The sequence below is a fragment of the Enhydra lutris genome, unplaced genomic scaffold, assembly GCF_002288905.1.
Source record: "Enhydra lutris kenyoni isolate GAN:26980312 unplaced genomic scaffold, ASM228890v2 scaffoldscaffold12, whole genome shotgun sequence".
Classification (NCBI taxonomy): Eukaryota; Metazoa; Chordata; class Mammalia; order Carnivora; family Mustelidae; genus Enhydra; species Enhydra lutris.
In genome coordinates, this window is record NW_019154096.1 from 9,986,901 (window position 1) to 10,007,103 (window position 20,203).

General features: G+C 38.9%; 1 protein-coding gene across 4 annotated transcripts in view; it reads right to left on the reverse strand.

The window, feature by feature from the left end:
• Positions 1 to 20,203, reverse strand: part of LOC111144760 (protocadherin related 15) — an 817,855-nt gene that overhangs the window by 550,970 nt on the left and 246,682 nt on the right. For all 4 annotated transcript variants that reach the window (XM_022499204.1, XM_022499203.1, XM_022499205.1 and 1 more), the window contains exon 3: positions 5,356 to 5,516. In XM_022499204.1, coding sequence (XP_022354912.1) covers positions 5,356 to 5,516 — 161 coding nt within the window. The remainder of the gene's footprint in view (positions 1 to 5,355; positions 5,517 to 20,203) is intronic.

Here is a 20,203-nt window from a genome sequence, read left to right on the forward strand (position 1 = left end):
TAATAATACTGTGAGGCAACTGAAAATTGAAATACCACATACTCAATTCACAAGATGAAGGAAATGGAGTTCCAAAAGGGAAGTTTATAGGGATAAATGTGTACAACAAGAGACTAGAAAATTTTCAAATAAATGATCTAAGCTTATACCTCAAGGAGCTAGAAGAACAAATGAAACTCAAAGTTAGTACCAGAGAGAAAATAACAAAGATCAGATAAGAAATAAATGAAATAGAGAATTAAAGAGACAACAGAAAAGGTCAACAAAAACTAAAACTACACAAAGACACCACAAGAAAAGAAAGCCATCAAGAACTGCAAACTGACTTGATGTCCAAAATAGATTTTTTTTTGAAAAATAATCTCCATTTATTCATCCAGTAAAACCCTATGCAGCCATTAAAAATGATTATATATATACATTCATCCACAAGGATGGAGGTATATTACAAGTCACATTTAAAAAGCAGGCAGAGGGGCGCCTGGGTGGCTCAGTGGGTTAAGCCTCTGTCTTCAGCTCAGATCATGATCTCAGGGTCCTGGGATTGAGCCCCGCATCAGGCTCTCTGCTCAGCAGGGAGCCTGCTTCCCCCTCACTCTCTGCCTGCTTCTCTGCCTACCTGTGATCTCTCTTTGTGTCAAATAAATGAATAAATAAAAATCTTTAAAAAAAGATTTAAAAATATTTAAAATTTAAAAATATTTAAAAAGTAAATAAAAAATAAAAAAAGATTTAAAAAATTTAAAAAATCTTTAAAAAAAAATAAATAAAAATAAAAAGCAGGCAGAAGGGTACCTGGGTGGCTCAGTGGGTTAAGCCTCTGCCTTCCGCTCAGGTCATGATCTCAGGGTCCTGGGATAGAGCCGTGCATTGGGAATCTCTGCTCAGCAGGGAGCCTGCTTCCCTCTCTCTTTCTGCCTACTTGTGATCTCTGTCTGTCAAATAAATAAATACAATCTTAAAAAATAATAAAAATAAAAAAATAAAAAGCAGGCAAAAAAGGGCACCTGGGTGGCTCAGCCAGTTGAGGCTCTAACTCTTGGTTTCAGCTAAGGTCCTGGGGTCCTAAGTCTGAGCCCTGCATTGAGCTCCATGCTCAGTGGGGAGTCTGCTTGAAATTCTCTCTTTCCCTCTTCCTCTGCCCCTCCCCTCCATGCTCTCTCCCTTTAAAATAAATAAATAATTCCTTTAAAAAAAGCAGGCTGAATGTATTATATACAGTGTGATATAAAGACATATGTTAACATATGTGTATATATATATATATATATATATATGCTTGAAATAATATACAGCAGGATGCATATTAAATACTTTCCTTAAATGAAAGAGCAATGTTTGTACCTATACTTTTTATTTTCTGGTTTTTCTACCATAAGCATATATTATTTTATAATTAAGTAAAATTAAAATTTCCTCTTGTGATTAGATTTGGACGAAATGCGCTGATGTACCACACTTTTTTCCTAGAAGCAATAATCTATGCTTCACATAAAACAGATGGGCACTGGGTTAAGAATTTTAAGAAAAAAAGCCTTTAAACTTTGATGAATAAAGCCCTAAAAAGCACTGTGGCATCAGGGAAAGCAATTCACAAGAATTTTAAAAATTCAAAGGTTAATGTAGGACATGGTAAACTGCACTGATGTAAGAGATTGTATTGAGATTTATTTTTTTCTGAGGTACGTGGAGATCACTTTCTATTAAGGGATTTGTGGCAGACATCTAATAGCTAGGGAATGCATTAAGACCACACAAGTTACAAAAAGAAAAAAAAAAGGACTACAGCAAGTTACTCCAGTGAGTTGGGATAGATATGAGTATAAATGCAGTAAGTAATTCCTTCCCTTGGTTCTATCTACAATTCCTGATTCTGAAATGGAAGATCCTCTAACAATTTGAGAGTAAGGGAAGTAGGAAGATGCATTAGCCAAGGCAAGATCTCTAACCCTGGGTCTATGTAACCCTTGTGTGAGTAAAACTCTTAAATTTGATGGCATATCATTTATTCATGTGCAAGTAAACTTTTTTCTTGAGTAATGAGTCCATAGATTTGATCAGAATCCTGGCCAAATGCTCCCCCTCCCCAAAATGAAGCCTGGCCAACAAATCCAGCAATCAGAGTGGATTTCAGCCTAGTCCATTACTACCTTGACTTGTGGAAACTTAGTATTGGTAAACAGCAATAGGGTGAGCTTCGAGGACATATTTCTTAATGATCAATTCATCCCTGATATGTTATAAAGATATGTCAGTTTCTTGACATCAAACTGCCCCCCCCTTTTCTGTCACTCTTTAACTCGATGGTGCCCTTGCCTGGCTAGCAGGTCCACACCTCACACTGTTACGCTTATTGTTCTTGTGCTTCTGGCGTCTTCTATTCTACTCCTTTTACTATGTTTATACTTAGACTTCTAACTCTTTGCTTAAATCCAGCTCCCACATTTATCCAAGAATTCCCTGACACCAAAACCCAACTATTTCGCAGCATGGCTTCCTAGTTAATTAGCTGAGTGGACTTAGACTTTCGTCACCTAAGCAGAGTACATGAGAGCAGTAGGCTAGCAAAACTGACAACAACAACAATAAGAAACAACAACAATGATACGGAACAAAACAACAAGCAAACAAAAATCATGGAAGGCTAACCTAAGATAGACAACCTTTTATGTCTTTAAGAAAGATTTTTTTTAAGAACTTTTACAAAGCAAAAGCCATCTATCTTCCACAGGACGGCATAAAATAAAAAATGCAGAAAGGGCACGAATATCACAATAGCATGAGTACACTTATCTATGGAGACAAATAAAAAAATCACCCCCATTGCTTTACTGTTCTCATTTCCCCATCGACAAGTGCTGAATGTGAGACTGGCTGTATCTAAATGTATCGCACAGTAGACCATGAAAGAAATAATCAATTAGCAAAACTTTAAGAGTCCTTCCACCTCTAAAGTCCAATGATTCTGCGAAACATTTGTAAGCAGCAAACTCTGAACACTACTATATATGAAGCATGTGCTGTGTCTAGGGAGCCTTGCCTTGAGCTCATATGAACTCTCATCCTGTCTTTATTTTTCTTTTCAAGATTTTATTTATTTATTTGACAGAAAGAGAGAGAGCGAGAACAGGAACACAGAGGGAGTCGGACAGGGAGAAGCAGACTTCCGGCTGAGCAGGGAACCTGATGTGGGACTTGATCCCAGGACCCTGGGATCATGACCTGAGCTGAAGGTAGATGCTTAATGACTGAGCCACCCAGGCACCCCTCATCCTCTCTTTAGTTACTGTCTTCCTGTGATCTCAATGACTGTGTTTTCAAAATCAACATACTGCACATATGTGAACCTGTGATTTGATTTTTATTTATAGATTCTTCTGTACAATATTCACTTTATAATTAATATCCTTTAGGTGTCCTTGACTCCAGCATCTTTAGCTAATTCAGGTAGGTGTCTGCTGACAACGCTTTAATTTACAAAATATCTTGGCAAGTGTAACTTGACCATAGCATTCCTAATTGAAAGGGGCATTTTAAGTAGAAGGAAATTAGTTTTGATTACTGTGTTAAAAACAAACACACAAAACAAAACAAAACAGCCGAGATGATTCTTTAAGTGATACTTGTTTTTGCAATTATTACCTGCAAGTCAGTCCTTGTTCAAGCGTATTCCCACGGTACTGTTTTTTAAGTTTTGCTAATATCCAATAAATGCTGCCCTTATCAGAAATAGAAAAATAATACTAGGGAAGTGGATACTTATCTTTCCAGGTAAAGATAATTTTTGGTACATAATATAAATAATGTTTTAGGTTGGAGACAGAGATTCCAGTTTATTTATACTGAAGGATATTCTTTCTCTCTACTCACAATTCAGACCCAGAACTTGTGCTTTTAATCTCAAATGAAACAAAAATGTTTTCAAAAAAGAAAATGATTTGTCAGCAAAACAGTAAATTATTATAATTAGCTATTAGGTTAAGAAAAGGAAACAACATAAAATAACAGTGGCCTAAAAGAGACACATATTCTATAATTCTAATAGGTTACATTATAAAATGCCTGGGACTTAGGGATGAATGGCCCTGATGAATGCTAGTACAGGATGCCTGTAGGTAGCACAGCGGAGGGGACTCTCCCAGCTTGCCAGTCTGGCCCATTTTCCAGACTGCTCTCACAAAACTTAAGACTTCGAAGATAAATTAAGCCAAGACAAGATAACAACCGCCCTTGTTCCATTTTATACCTTCCAGGTGCCCATCCTGAATTGTGAAGTATGTGGTAGAAATGATGGGTTGTGATAGAAGTACATAGTGAGTGTGTGTGTGGGAGGGCTCGAGACAGACTTCTCCTACATGGACCCTGACAGTCCCACTCCCCCTCTCCATTGTGCCTGCCTTCCACGACTGTGACCATGGCTATGTCAGTGAGTGCCTCTGCAGCCCCCAAGAGGACAAAGAGAGCCCATCCTGGTGGGAGAGTCCTGTGCATGGCCCGCCTCACAGCCAAGCTCTGAGAGACTCTGAACTTTAGATGTAAAATAAATGAGGGGCCCTCCACCCCACACTGTATTGTAAAGTGAATCATAAATTCGAGAGATTCAGGTTCACCAAGTGCTGAATGCCTGACATTTGGATTTTATAGCCTGGAAATTCGGGAGTAGGCATGTTGAGATGCGCTCCTAAGGTCCCCTATAATGGCTATTATAGCTACCACAGGGTGCGCCACACACACACACACACACACACACACACACACGCTTCTCTGGACCCAAGACAGGAATGCAAAGTCCACTTCCTCAGAAGAGAAATAGTCAGTGATTTTGGCAACTTAGCTGTTCTTCATAACAGAATACCTGAGTTATGCTACCTTAATACCTAGGTCACCTGCCACCGATGGACTGGCAAGGTGCCAGGAGACTCGTGTTCACCTTCTTTGAATGTCTTTACAGTTCAGGAAGCACAGGGCCACACACTCAACCCTCAACCCATGACTGCCCTTTGTGAGACCACCTCCTGGGCTTAGCCCATCTCACTGCATCCTCAAGCAAACCTGAGGTGCATTCCCAGACTCAGTGTAGGTCCTCACCCTGTTTCTCCTACTCTTCCAACTCTACCCCCAACTTGTTCCTGGATTTCAGGGGGAAATACAATGGGTCTCTTAGACACAGACAATCCCTTCCCTCCTTATTTTTCCTTCCAGGAGTTAAAAAAAAAAAGTTTTTTTTTGTTGATAAACATAGAAAATCATGTCCAAGTCTATAGAGAAAGTTTGATATGCTATCAACAAACACATGCAGTTACTTATACCACAATAGGTTGTGACATGGGAACAAAGGAAAAAAGAGTCACTAACGTCTCTATCCAGAACTCGGCCCGTGCTGTTCAGAAAGAGCATTTGCCTCACAGGGTCCAGCAACACCCAGTAATCCACATTATCCTTTAAGGAAAGTTCGATGGTGGGGTCTGGTCCTCCAGCAGTCCCTTTGATCAGCATGTTATCCACCAGAATTGTACCTGCAGGCCAAAGACAGTTATTTGAAAACATATGCTACTCATACGGATTCTTGAGCAAGATCATATTCTTAAACCCCAGGTGACTGGCAGAAGACATTCAGCGTTATATCTGGCATGATATAGAAAGTGTCCTGTCTCCAAAAAGCGAGATAACCTTTATTCCACTATTTATAAATGATATTTTTGGGAGATGAGGGTGGCAGGCAGAGATTGAACCGCTTGGTGAGTTTCATCATATATTTCTGGTTTTTCTTTTGACAACTTCAATCTGTTCCCCTCCCTGTCCATCACTCTGCACAGGAGTGATCACTGGATTTCACCCCAAACAAAAAGGAAATGCCTGAGATACAGAGACTGATCCTTCAGTTCACTCAGTAAGACTTCTGATATGAAAAGAGACAGCCTGAAAATTAGAGAAAGGATGAAAAGGAAGAGATAAAGTAACAAGATCTCCCATGGTGAGAACTGCTTCTTTCTTTTTTTATCTTAGCGCAAATCCATAAAATGTAAATCTTAATGTGAAAGACAAGACTAGTGGGCAGACATAAGACAGACTTCATTCCTCTTGCAGACACATCTTGGGTGCTTGATCAAAACAGCACAATGTTCCAATGGAACTTTTGGGTCCTTGCTTTCTTACTATCTTTTCAACAGGCTAAATTGTAGACATGGGTTGAATGAGTTGAAAAGACAGCACATCTCTAACCTTGCCTATTTTGTTAAAAATTCCATGCATTCTGCAAGTTGGATGCAAAAGCAGAGATGTGATTCAAATCCCATTTTTTTTTCCCATATAGCAACAATCCCTCTGCCAAACAATAATGCACTATAGCTTAGGGCAATCATTTTCAGCCAATCCATTTTATTAAAATTATGGCATCCAGAAGAGATGGGGCTATGCAAATAAAAATGTACCCTCCTAAAAACATTAAAATAAATGGTATATATCTACAGAACTTATTGCCTTAGGAGAGCATACAAGAATATATAGATATATTGCAGAGACACAAATAAAAGGGGCGGGGTCTCTTTGGAAGATTTTCTCAGCAAATTAATAGTAACTAATAATAATTAAAGCTATACTATTTTTCTTTGTAATAGTATAATCAATGAGCTTCATCTATCTGGGGAATGTTGAAAGAAACCATCTTTTTGTAGCAATAAATCTGAATTATGTTTAAACACATATTCACACACCTGCATTTCTGAATGGCAGATTATCTCCTTCTACTTTTTTCACATAGTAGTACACACACCTGTAAATAGGGAGAGAAACTGATCCTTCTATTTTTTATCGAAATGGAAACTAGATTCCCTATAGAAAATATGTCCCAAAGTACAACCCGACAACGATGGCATTTTCTGACCTGGGAACGTGTTTGAGGCCTAAGTACACACTCGTTTCAAAGCACATCACACCACTAAGCTTTGAAAAATGATTTCTTAAGTAAGTCAATCTGTAATTAAGAAATTAAATTAGATTCTATTTCCTGATGAAGAAAAAGACAGAAAGGTACAGCAGGAGATAGGCTAACAGCATTCAGGCCTGGACTCTGCCATGCATTGTAGCAGAAGCAGCAGGCTTCCTGGGACATGCAGAGGGAGGGGCAGGGAGTCCCCCTCTGTGGTCCAAATGGATCATAACCAGAGAAACTTGGGATTGTTATGTTAATGACAATTAACACAGTGAAACTGAATCTGTGTACCTGGACTTATACTTTAATGATGTTTAATTTTCATGGAGAAGATCCAACTATGTTTTCTGGCTCCCTCCTCAGCCCTGTGTTCTTCCATGACTGGAACTCAGCAAGAACTGGTTCAAGGGCTAATGTGCCAAAAAAAAAGCAAGAGTTTCACTTTTCTTTCACCAGAACACACCTTCATGTCGCTAAAAATCTCTCCATACTTTCATAAGCCATGTCATCTTGACCGAAAGTTTGGAGAAGAGAGAGAATAGAACACAGTTGAGGGAGGCATGAGGTAAAGAGCACCATTTATTGATTTTTAAAGAAGGAGGAAGAAGAGGAGAAGGAGATGTTCACTCTGGGTTCCCTGGAGAACCCCATCTTCCACCTTCTTCCCAGCAGGACAGGTGACACCTAGCTGAGGCCAACTGAGGGTCCCTCTGCAAGCCAGCCTTGGGCATGGCCCTTCTCATGGATCCAGGGTTTCCAGCCTGGGCAGCCTGTGTCCTGAGCCAGTGCTGGACATTTGGAGAGAGCACAGTGCTTTGGTTCCTCTGTTGTTTTGCAAGCTTCCTCCTTTTCCAGTAAAACCTTTTGTTTAACCTCTTCCATGTGATATTGAAAATCCTGATGCCATTTTAATTATAAAGACACAGCTACATGAAAAATGAAAGGATAGGATACACAATGCAACAGTAATAAGAAAGCTGGATGGCTCAGTTATTATCAGAGAATAAACCAGAACAGAAGATATTCTTAGAGGTGAAGAGTTTGGTGATTTTTCACCAAACATCATAGTCACTGTTTTCCAGCCTCAAACATTGGGGTTTGTGCTTCTTCCTTCAGAGAGTAGGTATTTAGGGGTGCCTGGGTGGCTCAGTAGGTTAAGTATCTGACTCTTGATTTCAGCTGAGGTCAGGATCTCAGGTCTACAGGATTGAGCCCCATGTGGCACTCTATGCTCAGCTCAGTGAAGAGTCTTTCTTTCCATCTCCCTCTGCCCCTCCTGCCTACATGCTTGGGCTCCCTCTCCCTCTCTCTCTCCAAAATAAATAAATTAATCCTAAAGAACAAAAAGTAGGGATTGAAGGTGATTTGGTTCCAAATAGAGACACTTTTTTCATCAAAATTAAAAACTTGATCCAGTTTTTAGCTATCTTCATTTATCTATTAATTTAGGTCAGAGAAATAAGTCTGCAATTGCTTCCCCTATACCCACAGCTTCTCCAGATGGACAGATTATCCATCAGTTGTAGACACCAGTGGGGACTCTATGTGCACAAGTAAGGAGGCTGCAGATCTTCAGCTTTTTTCTGAAGATCTTACACAGCTAAGTCTTTCCTTTTGATTATGAAAAAAGATTTTCCAGAATATTTCACAACATGAGTATACTGTGAAATAACTTATGAAGCAATACCATTTCGTCATTATAGCAATCCCATTCCCTACCTACCAGCGTGCATGAGGTAAGTGGCACCAAAGAAGAGCCCGGTGGGTTGTTGCAATGACTGAACTCGACAATGTGTATGAAATACTGATTGCAGTCCTTGGAACAGAATAAAGACTTGAAAAGTTTCAGTTTACTGATGTTGATGTTACTAACACCATTTTGAAAGAGAAACTATCTGAAGCTAAAGCAAAGTGACTGATTGTATGTCCCAGACTTCTTTACAAACAACATCTACTGTTCATTTCCATAGCTTGGTTATTATGTTTGGTCAATGCATGGCAAGGCAGCAGTCTGGAAGAATTTATAGGGACTCAAAGATTTGAGTCCCAAATAATCATTCTAGGAAGTCAGAAGGTAGAGAGAGAATGCTTTCTGTAGATGAAAGCATAGAGAGAACCTCTTACATCCAACTGAGGGCAATCTGTCCAGGCCCACCATTACTAGGGGGTGGTACCCACTCTTTCCATTTCCTCACCACAGACAATTCTGATTTTTCTCATAGAAACTCAGATTAGATTTGATGCCAAGAAGGGCTTACTAGTAGCAATCTTTAGATTGAACACTTTCTACTCAACTTTATCACATGTTTGCTTCTATAGGAACTCAAAGCAAACACACACACACACACATATACACATTAAATTAGATATAAATAGATATTATGTTAGTATTATTTATATTTATAATATGTCATATTGTATTATACATTATACTTATATTTTTATACAAACTGTATGAATTTATCTATACTATATATAGTATAAATAAAAATTGGATATTTAATATTTTTCCTGTGAAAGTTATTTGCTTCTTTCGATAGGCAGTTATAACACAAATGAATTATTCTCTAAAAATTCTGTGGAGGTGGCAGTGGGAGGGGGTACATTGCTTTCCTAATTAACCTAATTCAATGAAGCCAAAAAAGTAAGTTCTACAGGGAAAGAGAGTAATTGACTGTTTGGGTTCCTTCGAAACATTAAAATAAAGAAAATCACTCTGTCCAGAACCCACTAGTTTTTGCTATAAAACAATTAATTATTCAAAGGTATATATCCAATATGGATTGCATAAAATCTCTTGCAACAACCTCTCCCCAGTTTAAGCCAATTGGCAGAATGCTCAGCTACTGCATCATCTAGCCAAAAGGATACACTGCATGTTACTGGCTACAAATGGAAACATAAACAAAGCTACCAAATGCACATTATGTGACTGAAACAAATTTGAAATTTAAAAAGTGAAAAAGTAGCAATCTGTAGTTTTTCAGTAAGGTTAACCAATAAACATTGCCATGATATACATCTGGATTCCAAGATTAACGGGCTAAGCAAAACTCTCATCAAGCTCAAATCTTTGTCAAGACTTTCCAGGAGTTTCCTGGGAATAGTCCCTCGACTTCATTTTTTCCACACTTCTGGGACTACAGTTATATAAATTACTCATTCCAGCTCAGCCTACATTTTTTTGTAGCTAGATTATTACTTGGTAAACTCCTAAAGGAAAGAAATACATGCATGTTCAATAACTTCATAAAAACCTAAATTTTGAAGATGGCTAAGGAGTAGCAGGTTGAGATGACATCAGGTAGCAGGAGATCAACTAGATAGTTTATCAAACCATTCCCAACACCTACAAATCCAACAGGAGATCGAAGAGAAGAAGAGCAGCAATTCTAGAAACAGAAAGTCAACCACTTTCTGAAAGGTAGGACTTATGGAGAAGTGAATCCAAAGCAACTGGAAGATAGACCACAGGGGGGAGGGGCTGGCTCCTGGCAAGCGGCAGAGCAATGGAGCACAAAATCAGAACTTTTAAAAGTCTGCTCCACTGAGGGACATGGCTCCAGAGGTTAAGCCGGGGTGGAGCCCACGTGGAGACAGCGTGGTCTCAGGTCCCGCAGGGTCACAGAAGGATCAGGGGTGTCTGAGTGTAGCAGAGCATGCAGGTATTAGAGCAGGGATGCTGGCTACAGAGATGGAGCCAAGGAGAGAGCTCGCAACTCAGGGATTATCTTAAACTGTGATCCATGGTACAGTCAGGCCACTGCTCTTTGAGCAGGGACCCCACAAGTGGCAGATCTGGGGACACCCCCCTGGAAGAGCAGCAGGGATCTGTTGGGCTTGGAGACTCCAGGAAGTCTGCGTGCCAGAGACAGAGATGCTTGGTCACAGGCTGGGTGAGCTCGGAGCATGGCCGGAGACCAGGGAGGTGGGAGTGATTGAGTGCTTTTCTCTGAGGGCGCACGGAGGAGTGGGGCCCTGAGCTCTCGGCTCCTCTGGTCCGGAGACTGGGAGGCTGCCATTTTCATTCCTGTCCTACAGAGCTCTGTGGAAAGTGTTCAGGGAACAAAAGCTCCTGAAAGCGAACCTGAGCAGATTACTTAGCCCACCCCCTGGCAAGGGCAGTGCAATTCCGCCTCAGGCAAAAACACTTGAGAATCACTACAGTAGGTCCTTCCCCCAGAAGATCAGAAATCCAGCCAAGACTAAGTTGACTTATCAAAAAGAATAGCAGAATTCCAGAGGAGAAAGCAAAGCATGGAATTCATGGTTTCTTCCCATGATTCCTTAGTCTTGCAAAGTTAATTATTTTTTTAATTTTATTTTTTTCTATTCTAATTTTTTTAACTTTTATTCTTACCTCTTTTAACGTTTTTTAACTAGTTTATCTGAACAATACCTTTCAAAAAAAAAAAAACCTTTTTGAACCTTCATTTTTATAGTCATATTTTACCCTTCATTGTATCTAACTTTATTTTTTGTATACACATAGGGTTTTTTCTTCTAAAAAAATATGGGATACAACTTCTTCTAACAGATCAAAATATACCCTAAATCTAGCACAAGGCCTTGTTCTAGTATCCAGCCTGAGCAAATTCTCTCCACTTTCTTTTTCTTTCTTTTCCCAACCAACTTATCAACTCCTTTTTTAGAATTTTTTAAAAAATTTTCATCTTTATAGTCATATTCTATCCCTTCATCGTGTTTACCTCTATTTTGTGTGTCACACACACACACACACACGTGTGTGTGTGTGTGTGTGTGTGTGTGTGTGTATTTCATTGTTTAAAATTTTGGGATGTAGTTTCTTCTAAGAGACCAAAATACTCCCAAAATTAAGTGGTGGCTCTGGTCTATTCACCAGTCTAATATATATTTCTTTTCTTTTCTTTTTTTTTTTCTTTTTAATTTTTTTTTCTGAACTTCTTTTAACCCCTTTCTTCCCCCCATGATTTGGGGTATCTTCTGATTTGGTTAACACACATTTTCCTGGGGTCTTTGCCACCCTTTAGTATTTTATTCTCTGCTTCATATATTCTTATCTGGATAAAATGACAATGCAGAAAAACTCACTACAAAAAGCCAAAAACAAAAACAAAAAAAACAAAAAACAAAACAAAACAAAACAAAATAAAAAACAAGAGGCAGTACCAAAGGCTAGGGAACTAATCAATACAGACATTGGTAATATGTCAGATCTAGAGTTCAGAATGACAATTCTCAAGGTGCTAGCTGGGCTCGAAAAAGACATGGAAGATATTAGAGAAACTCTGTCTGGAGAAATAAAAGTCCTTTCTGGAGAAATAAAGCAACTAAAATCTAAGCAACCTGAAATCAAAAAAGCTATTAATGAGGTGCAATAAAAAATGGAGGCTCTTACTGCTAGGATAAATGAGGCAGAAGAGAGACTTAATGATATAGAAGACCAAATGACAGAGAATAAAAAAGCTGAGCAAAAGAGAGACAAACAACTAGTGGATCATGAGGGGAGAATGCAAGAGATCAGTGATACCATAAGACAAAACAACATTAGAATAATTGGAATTACAGAAGAAGAAGAAAGAGAGAAGGGAGCAGAAGTTATATTGGAGCAAATTATTGTGGAGAATTTCCCTAGTATGGCAAAGGGAACAAGCATCAATATGAGAAGGTGCAGAGAATCTCCATCAAAATCAGTAAGAATAGATCCACACCCTGTCATCTAATAGCAAAATTTACAAGTCTTAGTGACAAAGAGAAAATCCTGAAAGTAGCCCAGGACAAGAAGTCTATAACATACAATGGTAAAAATACTAGATTGGCAGCAGACTTATCCACAGAGACCTGGCAGGCCAGAAAAAACTGCCATGATATATTCAGAATGCTAAATGAAAAAAACATGCAGCCAAGAATACTATATCCAGCTAGGCTATCATTGAAAATAGAAGGAGAGATAAAAAGCTTCCAGGACAAACAAAAACTAAAAGAATTTGTAAATGCCAAACCAGGTCTACAGGAAATATTGAAAGGGGTCCTCTAAGCAAAGAGAGAACCTAAAATAGTAGACCAGAAAGGAACAGAGACAACATACAGTAATAGTCACCTTGCAGGCAATACAACAGCACTAAATTCATATCTCTCAATAGTTACCCTGAATGTAAATGGGCTAAATGCCCCAATCAAAAGACACAGGGTATCAGAGTGGATAAAAAAACAAAACCTATCAATATGCTGTCTACAAAAAACTCATTTTAAACCCAAAGATACTTCCAGATTTAAAGTGAGGGGTTGGAAAACTATTTACCATGCTAATGCACATTAAAAGAAAGCTGGGGTGGCAATCCTTATATCAGATACATTTGATTTTAAGACAAAGACTATAATAAGAGAAGAGCAAGGACACTATATCATACTCAAAGGGTCTGTTCAACAAGAAGATCTAACAATTTTAAATATCTATGTCCCTAACAGGGGAGCAGCCAACAATATAAACCAATTAATAACAAAATCAAAGAAACACATCGACAATAATACAATAATAGTAGGGGACTTTAACACCCCCTCACCGAAATGGACAGATAATCCAAGCAAAAGATCAACAAGGAAATAAAGGCCTTAAATGACACACTGGACCAGATAGACATCACAGATATATTCAGAATATTCCACCCCAAAGCAACAGAATACACATTCTTCTCTAGTGCACATGGAAAATTCTCTAGAACAGATCACATCCTGGATCCAAAATCAGGTCTCAACTGGTACAAAAAGATTGGGATCATATCCTGCATATTTTCAGACCACAATGCCCTGAAGCTAGAACTCAATCACAAGAGGAAATTTGGAAAGCACCTAAATACATGGAGACTAAAGAGCATCCTTCTAAAGAATGAATGGGTCAACCAGGAAATTAAAGAAGAATTGAAAAAAATCATGGAAACAAATGATAATGAAAACAAAATGGTTCAAAATCTGTGGGACACAGCAAAGGCAATCCTGAGAGGAAAATATATAGCAATACAAGCCTTTCTCAAGAAAGAATAAAGGTCTCAAATACACAACCTAACCCTACACCTAAAAGAGCTGGAGAAAGAACAACAAAGAAAGCCTAACCCATCAACAGAAGAGAAATAATAAAGATCAGAGCAGAAATCAATGAAATAGAAACCAAACCAAACCAAACCAAACAAAACAAAAAACAATAGAACAAATCAATGAAACTAGGAGCTGGTTCTTTGATAGAATTTATAAGATTTATAAACCCCTGGCCAAACTTATCAAAAAGAAAAGAGAAAGGACACAAATAAATAAATTCATGAATGAAAGAGGAGAGATCACAACCAATACCAAAGAAATAAAAACAATTATAAGAACATATCCTGAGCAATGATAGCCAGCAAATTTGACAATCTGGAAGAAATGCAAGCATTCCTAGAGACATAAAAACTACCACAACCGAACCCAGAAGAAATAGAAAACCTGAACAGACCCATAACCAGTAAGGTGACTGAAGCAGTAAACATAGAAATGGAAGGAAAACTTCCAAATTCATTTTCTGAGACCAGCATTACCTTGATCCCAAAACCAGACAAAGATCCCATCAAAAAAGAGAATTACAGACCAATATCCTTGATGAACAAAGATGCGAAAATTCTCACCAAAATACTAGCCAATGGGATCCAACAGCACATTAAAAGGATTATTCACCATGACCAAGTGGGATTTATCCCAGGACTGCAAGGTTGGTTCAACATCTGCAAATCAATCAATGTGATACAATACATTAATGAAAGAACAGGAAACATATGATACTCTCTATAGATGCTGAAAAAGCATTTGACAAAGTACAGCATCCTTTCTTGATCAAAACTTTTCAAAGTGTAGGGATAGAGGGTACATACCTCAATATCATCAAAGCCATCTACGAAAAACACAAAGTAAATATCATTCTCAATGGAGAAAAACTGAGAGCTTTTCTGCTAAGCTCAGGAACACGGCAGGGATGTCCATTATCACCACTGCTATTTAACATAGTACTAGAAGTCCTAGCCTCAGCAATCAGACAACAAAAGGAAATTAAAGGCATCCAAATTGGCAAAGAAGAAGTCAAACTCTCACTCTTTGCAGATGATATGATACTATATATGGAAAACTCAAAAGACTCCACTCCAAAACTGCTAGAACTTGTACAGGAATTCAGTAAAGTGTCAGGATATAAAATCAATGCACAGAAATCAGTTGCATTTCTATATACCAACCATAAAACAGAAGAAAGAGAAATTAAGGAGTCAGTCCCATTTACAATTGCACCCAAAACCTAAGATACCTAGGAATAAATCTAACCAAAGAGGCAAAGAATCTGTACTCAGAAAACTATAAAGTACTCATGAAAGAAACTGAGGAAGACACAAAGAAATGGAAAAATGATCCATGCTCATAGATTGAAAGAACAAATATTGTGAAAATGTCTATGCTACCTAAAGCAATCTACACATTTAATGCAACCCCTATCAAAATACCATCCATTTTTTTCAAAGAAATGGAACAAATAATCCTAAAATTTATATGGAACCAGAAAAGACCTTGAATAGCCAGAGGAATATTGAAAAAGAAAGCGAATGTTGGTAGCATCACAATTCCAGACTTCAAGCTCTATTACAAAGCTGTCATCATCAAGACAGTATGGTACTGGCACAAAAACAGACACATAGATCCATGGAACAGAATAGAGAGCCCGGAAATAGATGCTCATCTCTATGGTCAACTAATCTTTGACAAAGCTGGAAAGAATGTCCAATGAAAAAAAGACACTGTCTTCAACAAATGGTGTTGGGAAAATTGGACAGCCACATGCAGAAAAATGAAACTGGAGCATTTCCTTACACCACACACAAAAATAGAATCAAAATGGATGAAGGACTTCATTGTGAGAAAGGAATCCATTGAAATCCTTGAGGAGAACACAGGCAGCAACCTTTGACCTTAGCCACAGCAGCATCTTCTTCCTAGAAACATCACCAAAGGCAAGGGAAGCAAGGGCAAAAGGTGAACTATTGGAACTTCATTAAGATAAAAAGCTTCTGCACAGCAAAGGAAACAGTCAACAAAACCAAAAGACAACTGACAGAATGGGAGAAGATATTTGCAAATGATATATCAGATACAGGGCTAGTATCCAAAATCTATAAAGAACTTCTTAAACTTAACACCCAAAGAACAAATAATCCAATCAATAAATGGGAAGAGGACATGAACCGACACTTCTACAAAGAGGACATTCAGGTGGCCAACAGACACATGAAAAAGTGCTCAACATCACTCGGCATCAGGGAAATACAAATCAAAACCACAGTGAGATACCACCTCACCCAGTCAGAATGGCTAAAATTAATGAGTCAGGAAATGACAGACATTGGCAAGGATGCGGAGAAAGGGGAACCCTCCTACACTGTTGGTGGGAAATGAAGGCTGGTGCAACCACTCTGGAAAACAGCATGGAGGTTTCTCAAAAAGTTGAAAATAGAGCTACCCTACGACCCAGCAATCGGACTACTGGGTATTTACCCTAAAGACACAAATGTAGTGATCCGAAGGGGCACTTGCACTCAAATATTTATAGCAGCAATGTCCACAGAGCCAAACTATGGAATGAACCTAGATGTCCATCAACAGATGAATGAATAAAGAAGAAGTGGTATATATATACAATGGAATACTATGCAGCCATCAAAAGAAATGAAATCTTGCCATTGGCAATGACGTGGATGGAACTAGAGGGTATTATGCTTAGCAAAATAAATCAATTGGAGAAAGACAACTATCATATGATCTCCCTGATATGAGGAAGTTGAGAGGCAACATGGGGGTGGTTAGGAAAAGAAATTAAACACGATGGGATCGGGAGGGAGATAAACTGTAAGTGACTCTCAATGTCACACACACACACACAAAAAACTGAGGATTGCCGGGTTGGGGGAGATAGGGAGAGGGTGGTTGGGTTATGGACATTGTGGAAGGTATGTGCTATGGTGAGTGCTGTGAAGTGTGTAAATCTGGCGATTCACAGACCTGTAGCCCTGGGGATAATAATACATTATAAGTTAATAAAAAATTTAAAAAAAGAATGATGGATATTAAAGTTAACATTGAGGAGGGAAAAAACACAGTGCCCTCCTTAGAAGCTTGAAATATTGGGGGGCTGGCATAAATATTCATGAGAGAACTGTAAAATAATAGAATTCTATGTAATCAAGTGCTAAATTGTGTAATATAATATGAGAGAGTTTTCGGCTTTGGGTGAAGAGAGATCACTGAGGGCTTATAGTGTGAAAAAGATTATTTGAAATAGGAGGAGATACTTGGATAGTTTGGGGATAATGGCTGAAGGGTTTCTACTGCAGAGAGTAGAGAAGCATCAAGAAAAAAAAATGACAGAGATGAAAGAGATCCCAACTTGTCTCTGTTGGAACTGATATGTAATCCTTAGCTTCAAGAAAGTCCTTGTGTATTAGCACATAGAGCCCAGACTCTAACTAACACTGAGAACATGTAGCTTTGTTAAATATAAAAAACGTGAAATTGTAAAAAAGTACATCAAATGATATAATTTCAAGAATATGGATGGCTACTCTGAATTCCTGAATTATGTTCAGTATACAATTTTTTTCATAAATGACTTCACCCCATAAGAGGTATTCTTAATGGATTACAGTTTAATAATATACAAATATGGAGCGTGTATTTCGAGTATATTTTTGTGGGCAATAAATGGTGAAACCTTTCCAAGATGGGGAAAAAAAAAAAACCCAAACACCTAAATTTTGGTTGGGCTATGTTGGCATATTAAGAGCATATTAACCACATGGAACGCCTGCTAAAGTTGGAAAATGATCCTAATCAAGTCAACACTGTTGAAACAAAAATGTGCAGAAACTACAAGCATTCTGCTTCGCAAAGTGACACAGGTCTTTACAATTATACTTTATTTACCTCAAAAGAACAAAGCATTGCAAAACCAGCAGCTTTGTTTGAGTGCACCTTACTTACATTATCTGAGTAATGATACTTTCTACTTACTTGTGATGTTTTACTTCATGGTGTTTGAGAGGTGATCTATCAAGCCTGGCACAGACATAGAAAAACTTAAATAAGAGGGTTTCTTTTTTCTTTTTTTTTTTTCTTCTACCTTAACTTTTTCCTTAGAAATTGATATAAATGCCTTGTCATTTAGACCACTGCTAATGTGTGTGTTCTGTTGCAAGTAAAGTACTAAAGAAATGCATATGCATTGTTCAGTTTGGTGTAGAAGTCATGTTTATTTTGTTTGTATGTCACTTATCCAACTCAAAATAGAAGCACAGGATTTTATTATTTGTATTATTTTTATTATGTTATGTTATTCCCCATAGAGTACATTAGTTTTTTTATGTAGTGTTCCATGATTCATTGATTGTGTGTAACACACAGTGCTCCATGCAATCTGTGCCCTCCTTAATACCCATTATTGGGCTCACCCAATTTAGAGCTAGAAGAGAGCCTGCTCTACTTTCTTAATGCATCCATGAGGAAAACGTATCTGATCCCCTTGTACCTCCATATCTCCCTAACCCAAACACCTAAATGCCCTGACCAAGGCAGGGTAGCTAATAAACACCTACCTAAGACCAAACCCCAGGTTTATGACTTCACACTGCAGATCTCCTTTTTCTATGCCTTGCTATCACCCTGGAAATATAAACCTTGTAATAAAATTTAAACCTTGTAATAAAATACAAAATGATGAAAACCTTATTAGTTTTGTTTTGAGATCATGGGAAAATCACACAAAAATACTGTTGATTCACTACAGTTCTGTACTCTATCACTTAAAGGGTTAACATGGAAACAACTCTAAAGTAAGATATAGGGAGAAACTGTGGTGCCTGAGTGGCTCAGTCAGTTGAGAATCTGACTCTTGGTTTCAGCTCAGGCCATGATCTCATGGGTTCTGTGATGGAGCCCCATGTTGGGCTCCATGTTCAGCTGAGTGAGGAGTCGGCTTGAGATTTTCTCCCTTTGTCCCTCCCACCTCTCTCTCTCTCTCTCTCTCTCAAATAAATAAATGAATTTTTAAAAAAGAAGACAGAGGGAGAATAGTAAAATATAATGTTCAGTGACCTGAACCTAGAACTAATTTTCCCAGATTATAGATAGATTATAGATACAGATTACACACACACACACACACACACACACACACACACACACACACGGTCTTTGACCTTATAGCTTACCACTCATAAAAGAGGAAAGATAGCTGGCATTAAAGATCAGCCAATTAATCTTCAGCTCAGACTGGGAGTACTAGTTTAAGAAGTGAACACACTAACCCAGAGACCTTTGGTACAACCATGATACCTCCATTCTAGTGTGACACAGGGAAGAATCCTGAACATGGAGGGTGGACCCTGAGCTCTCCAGAATCTGGAAAGGCTCTATGGTGGACAGATCCTGTGATGGCTAGCTCTTGGTGGGCCATGAGGGCCTTCCCCTGAGTGCAGGTAGAACCTGTGATTTGCTTCTAACCAAAAGAATATGGCACCATGGTTAGCAAGATGGTGAAGTAGGAGACCTAATATCATTGGGTTGCAGGAGTTCAGCTAGATGGTTATCAACCATTCTGAACACCTAAAAACTCAACAGGAGATCAAAGAGAAAAGAACAGCAATTCTAGGAACATTCTGGAAGATAGGATGTGTGGAGAAGTGAATCCGAGGCAACGTACATGAAGATAGACTGCAGGGGGAGGGGCTGGCTCCCGGCAAGTGATAGAGCAGCCAAGCACAAAATCAGAACTTTGAGAAGTCAGCTCCACTGAGGGACATCGCTGCAGAGGCTAAGCTGCGGGTGGAGCCCTTGCAGGGACAGTGTGGTCTTAGAACCCTTGGAGTCACAGAAAGGCCAGAGGTAGCAGAGCTCCCAGATATAGGAGTGGGGAATCTGGCTACAGAGATGGAGCCGAGCAGTGAGTGCTTAGCTTGGCATTATTTGAGGCTGTGATCTGAGGGATAGTCGGGACACTGCTCTTAGAGCAGAGACCCCTCAGGTGGCAGATCCAGGGAGAACTTCCTCCCCTGGGAGAAGCAACATGGCAGGAATCTGCTGGGTTTGGAGACTCCAAACAGGGCTGTGCACCAGAGACAGAAACGCTAAGTAACAGGCCGGGTGAGCGCAGCCAGAAACCAGGGAGATGGGAGAGATTGACTGCTTTTCTCTGGGGTGCACAGAGGAGGGCAGCCCCAAGCTCTCAGTTCC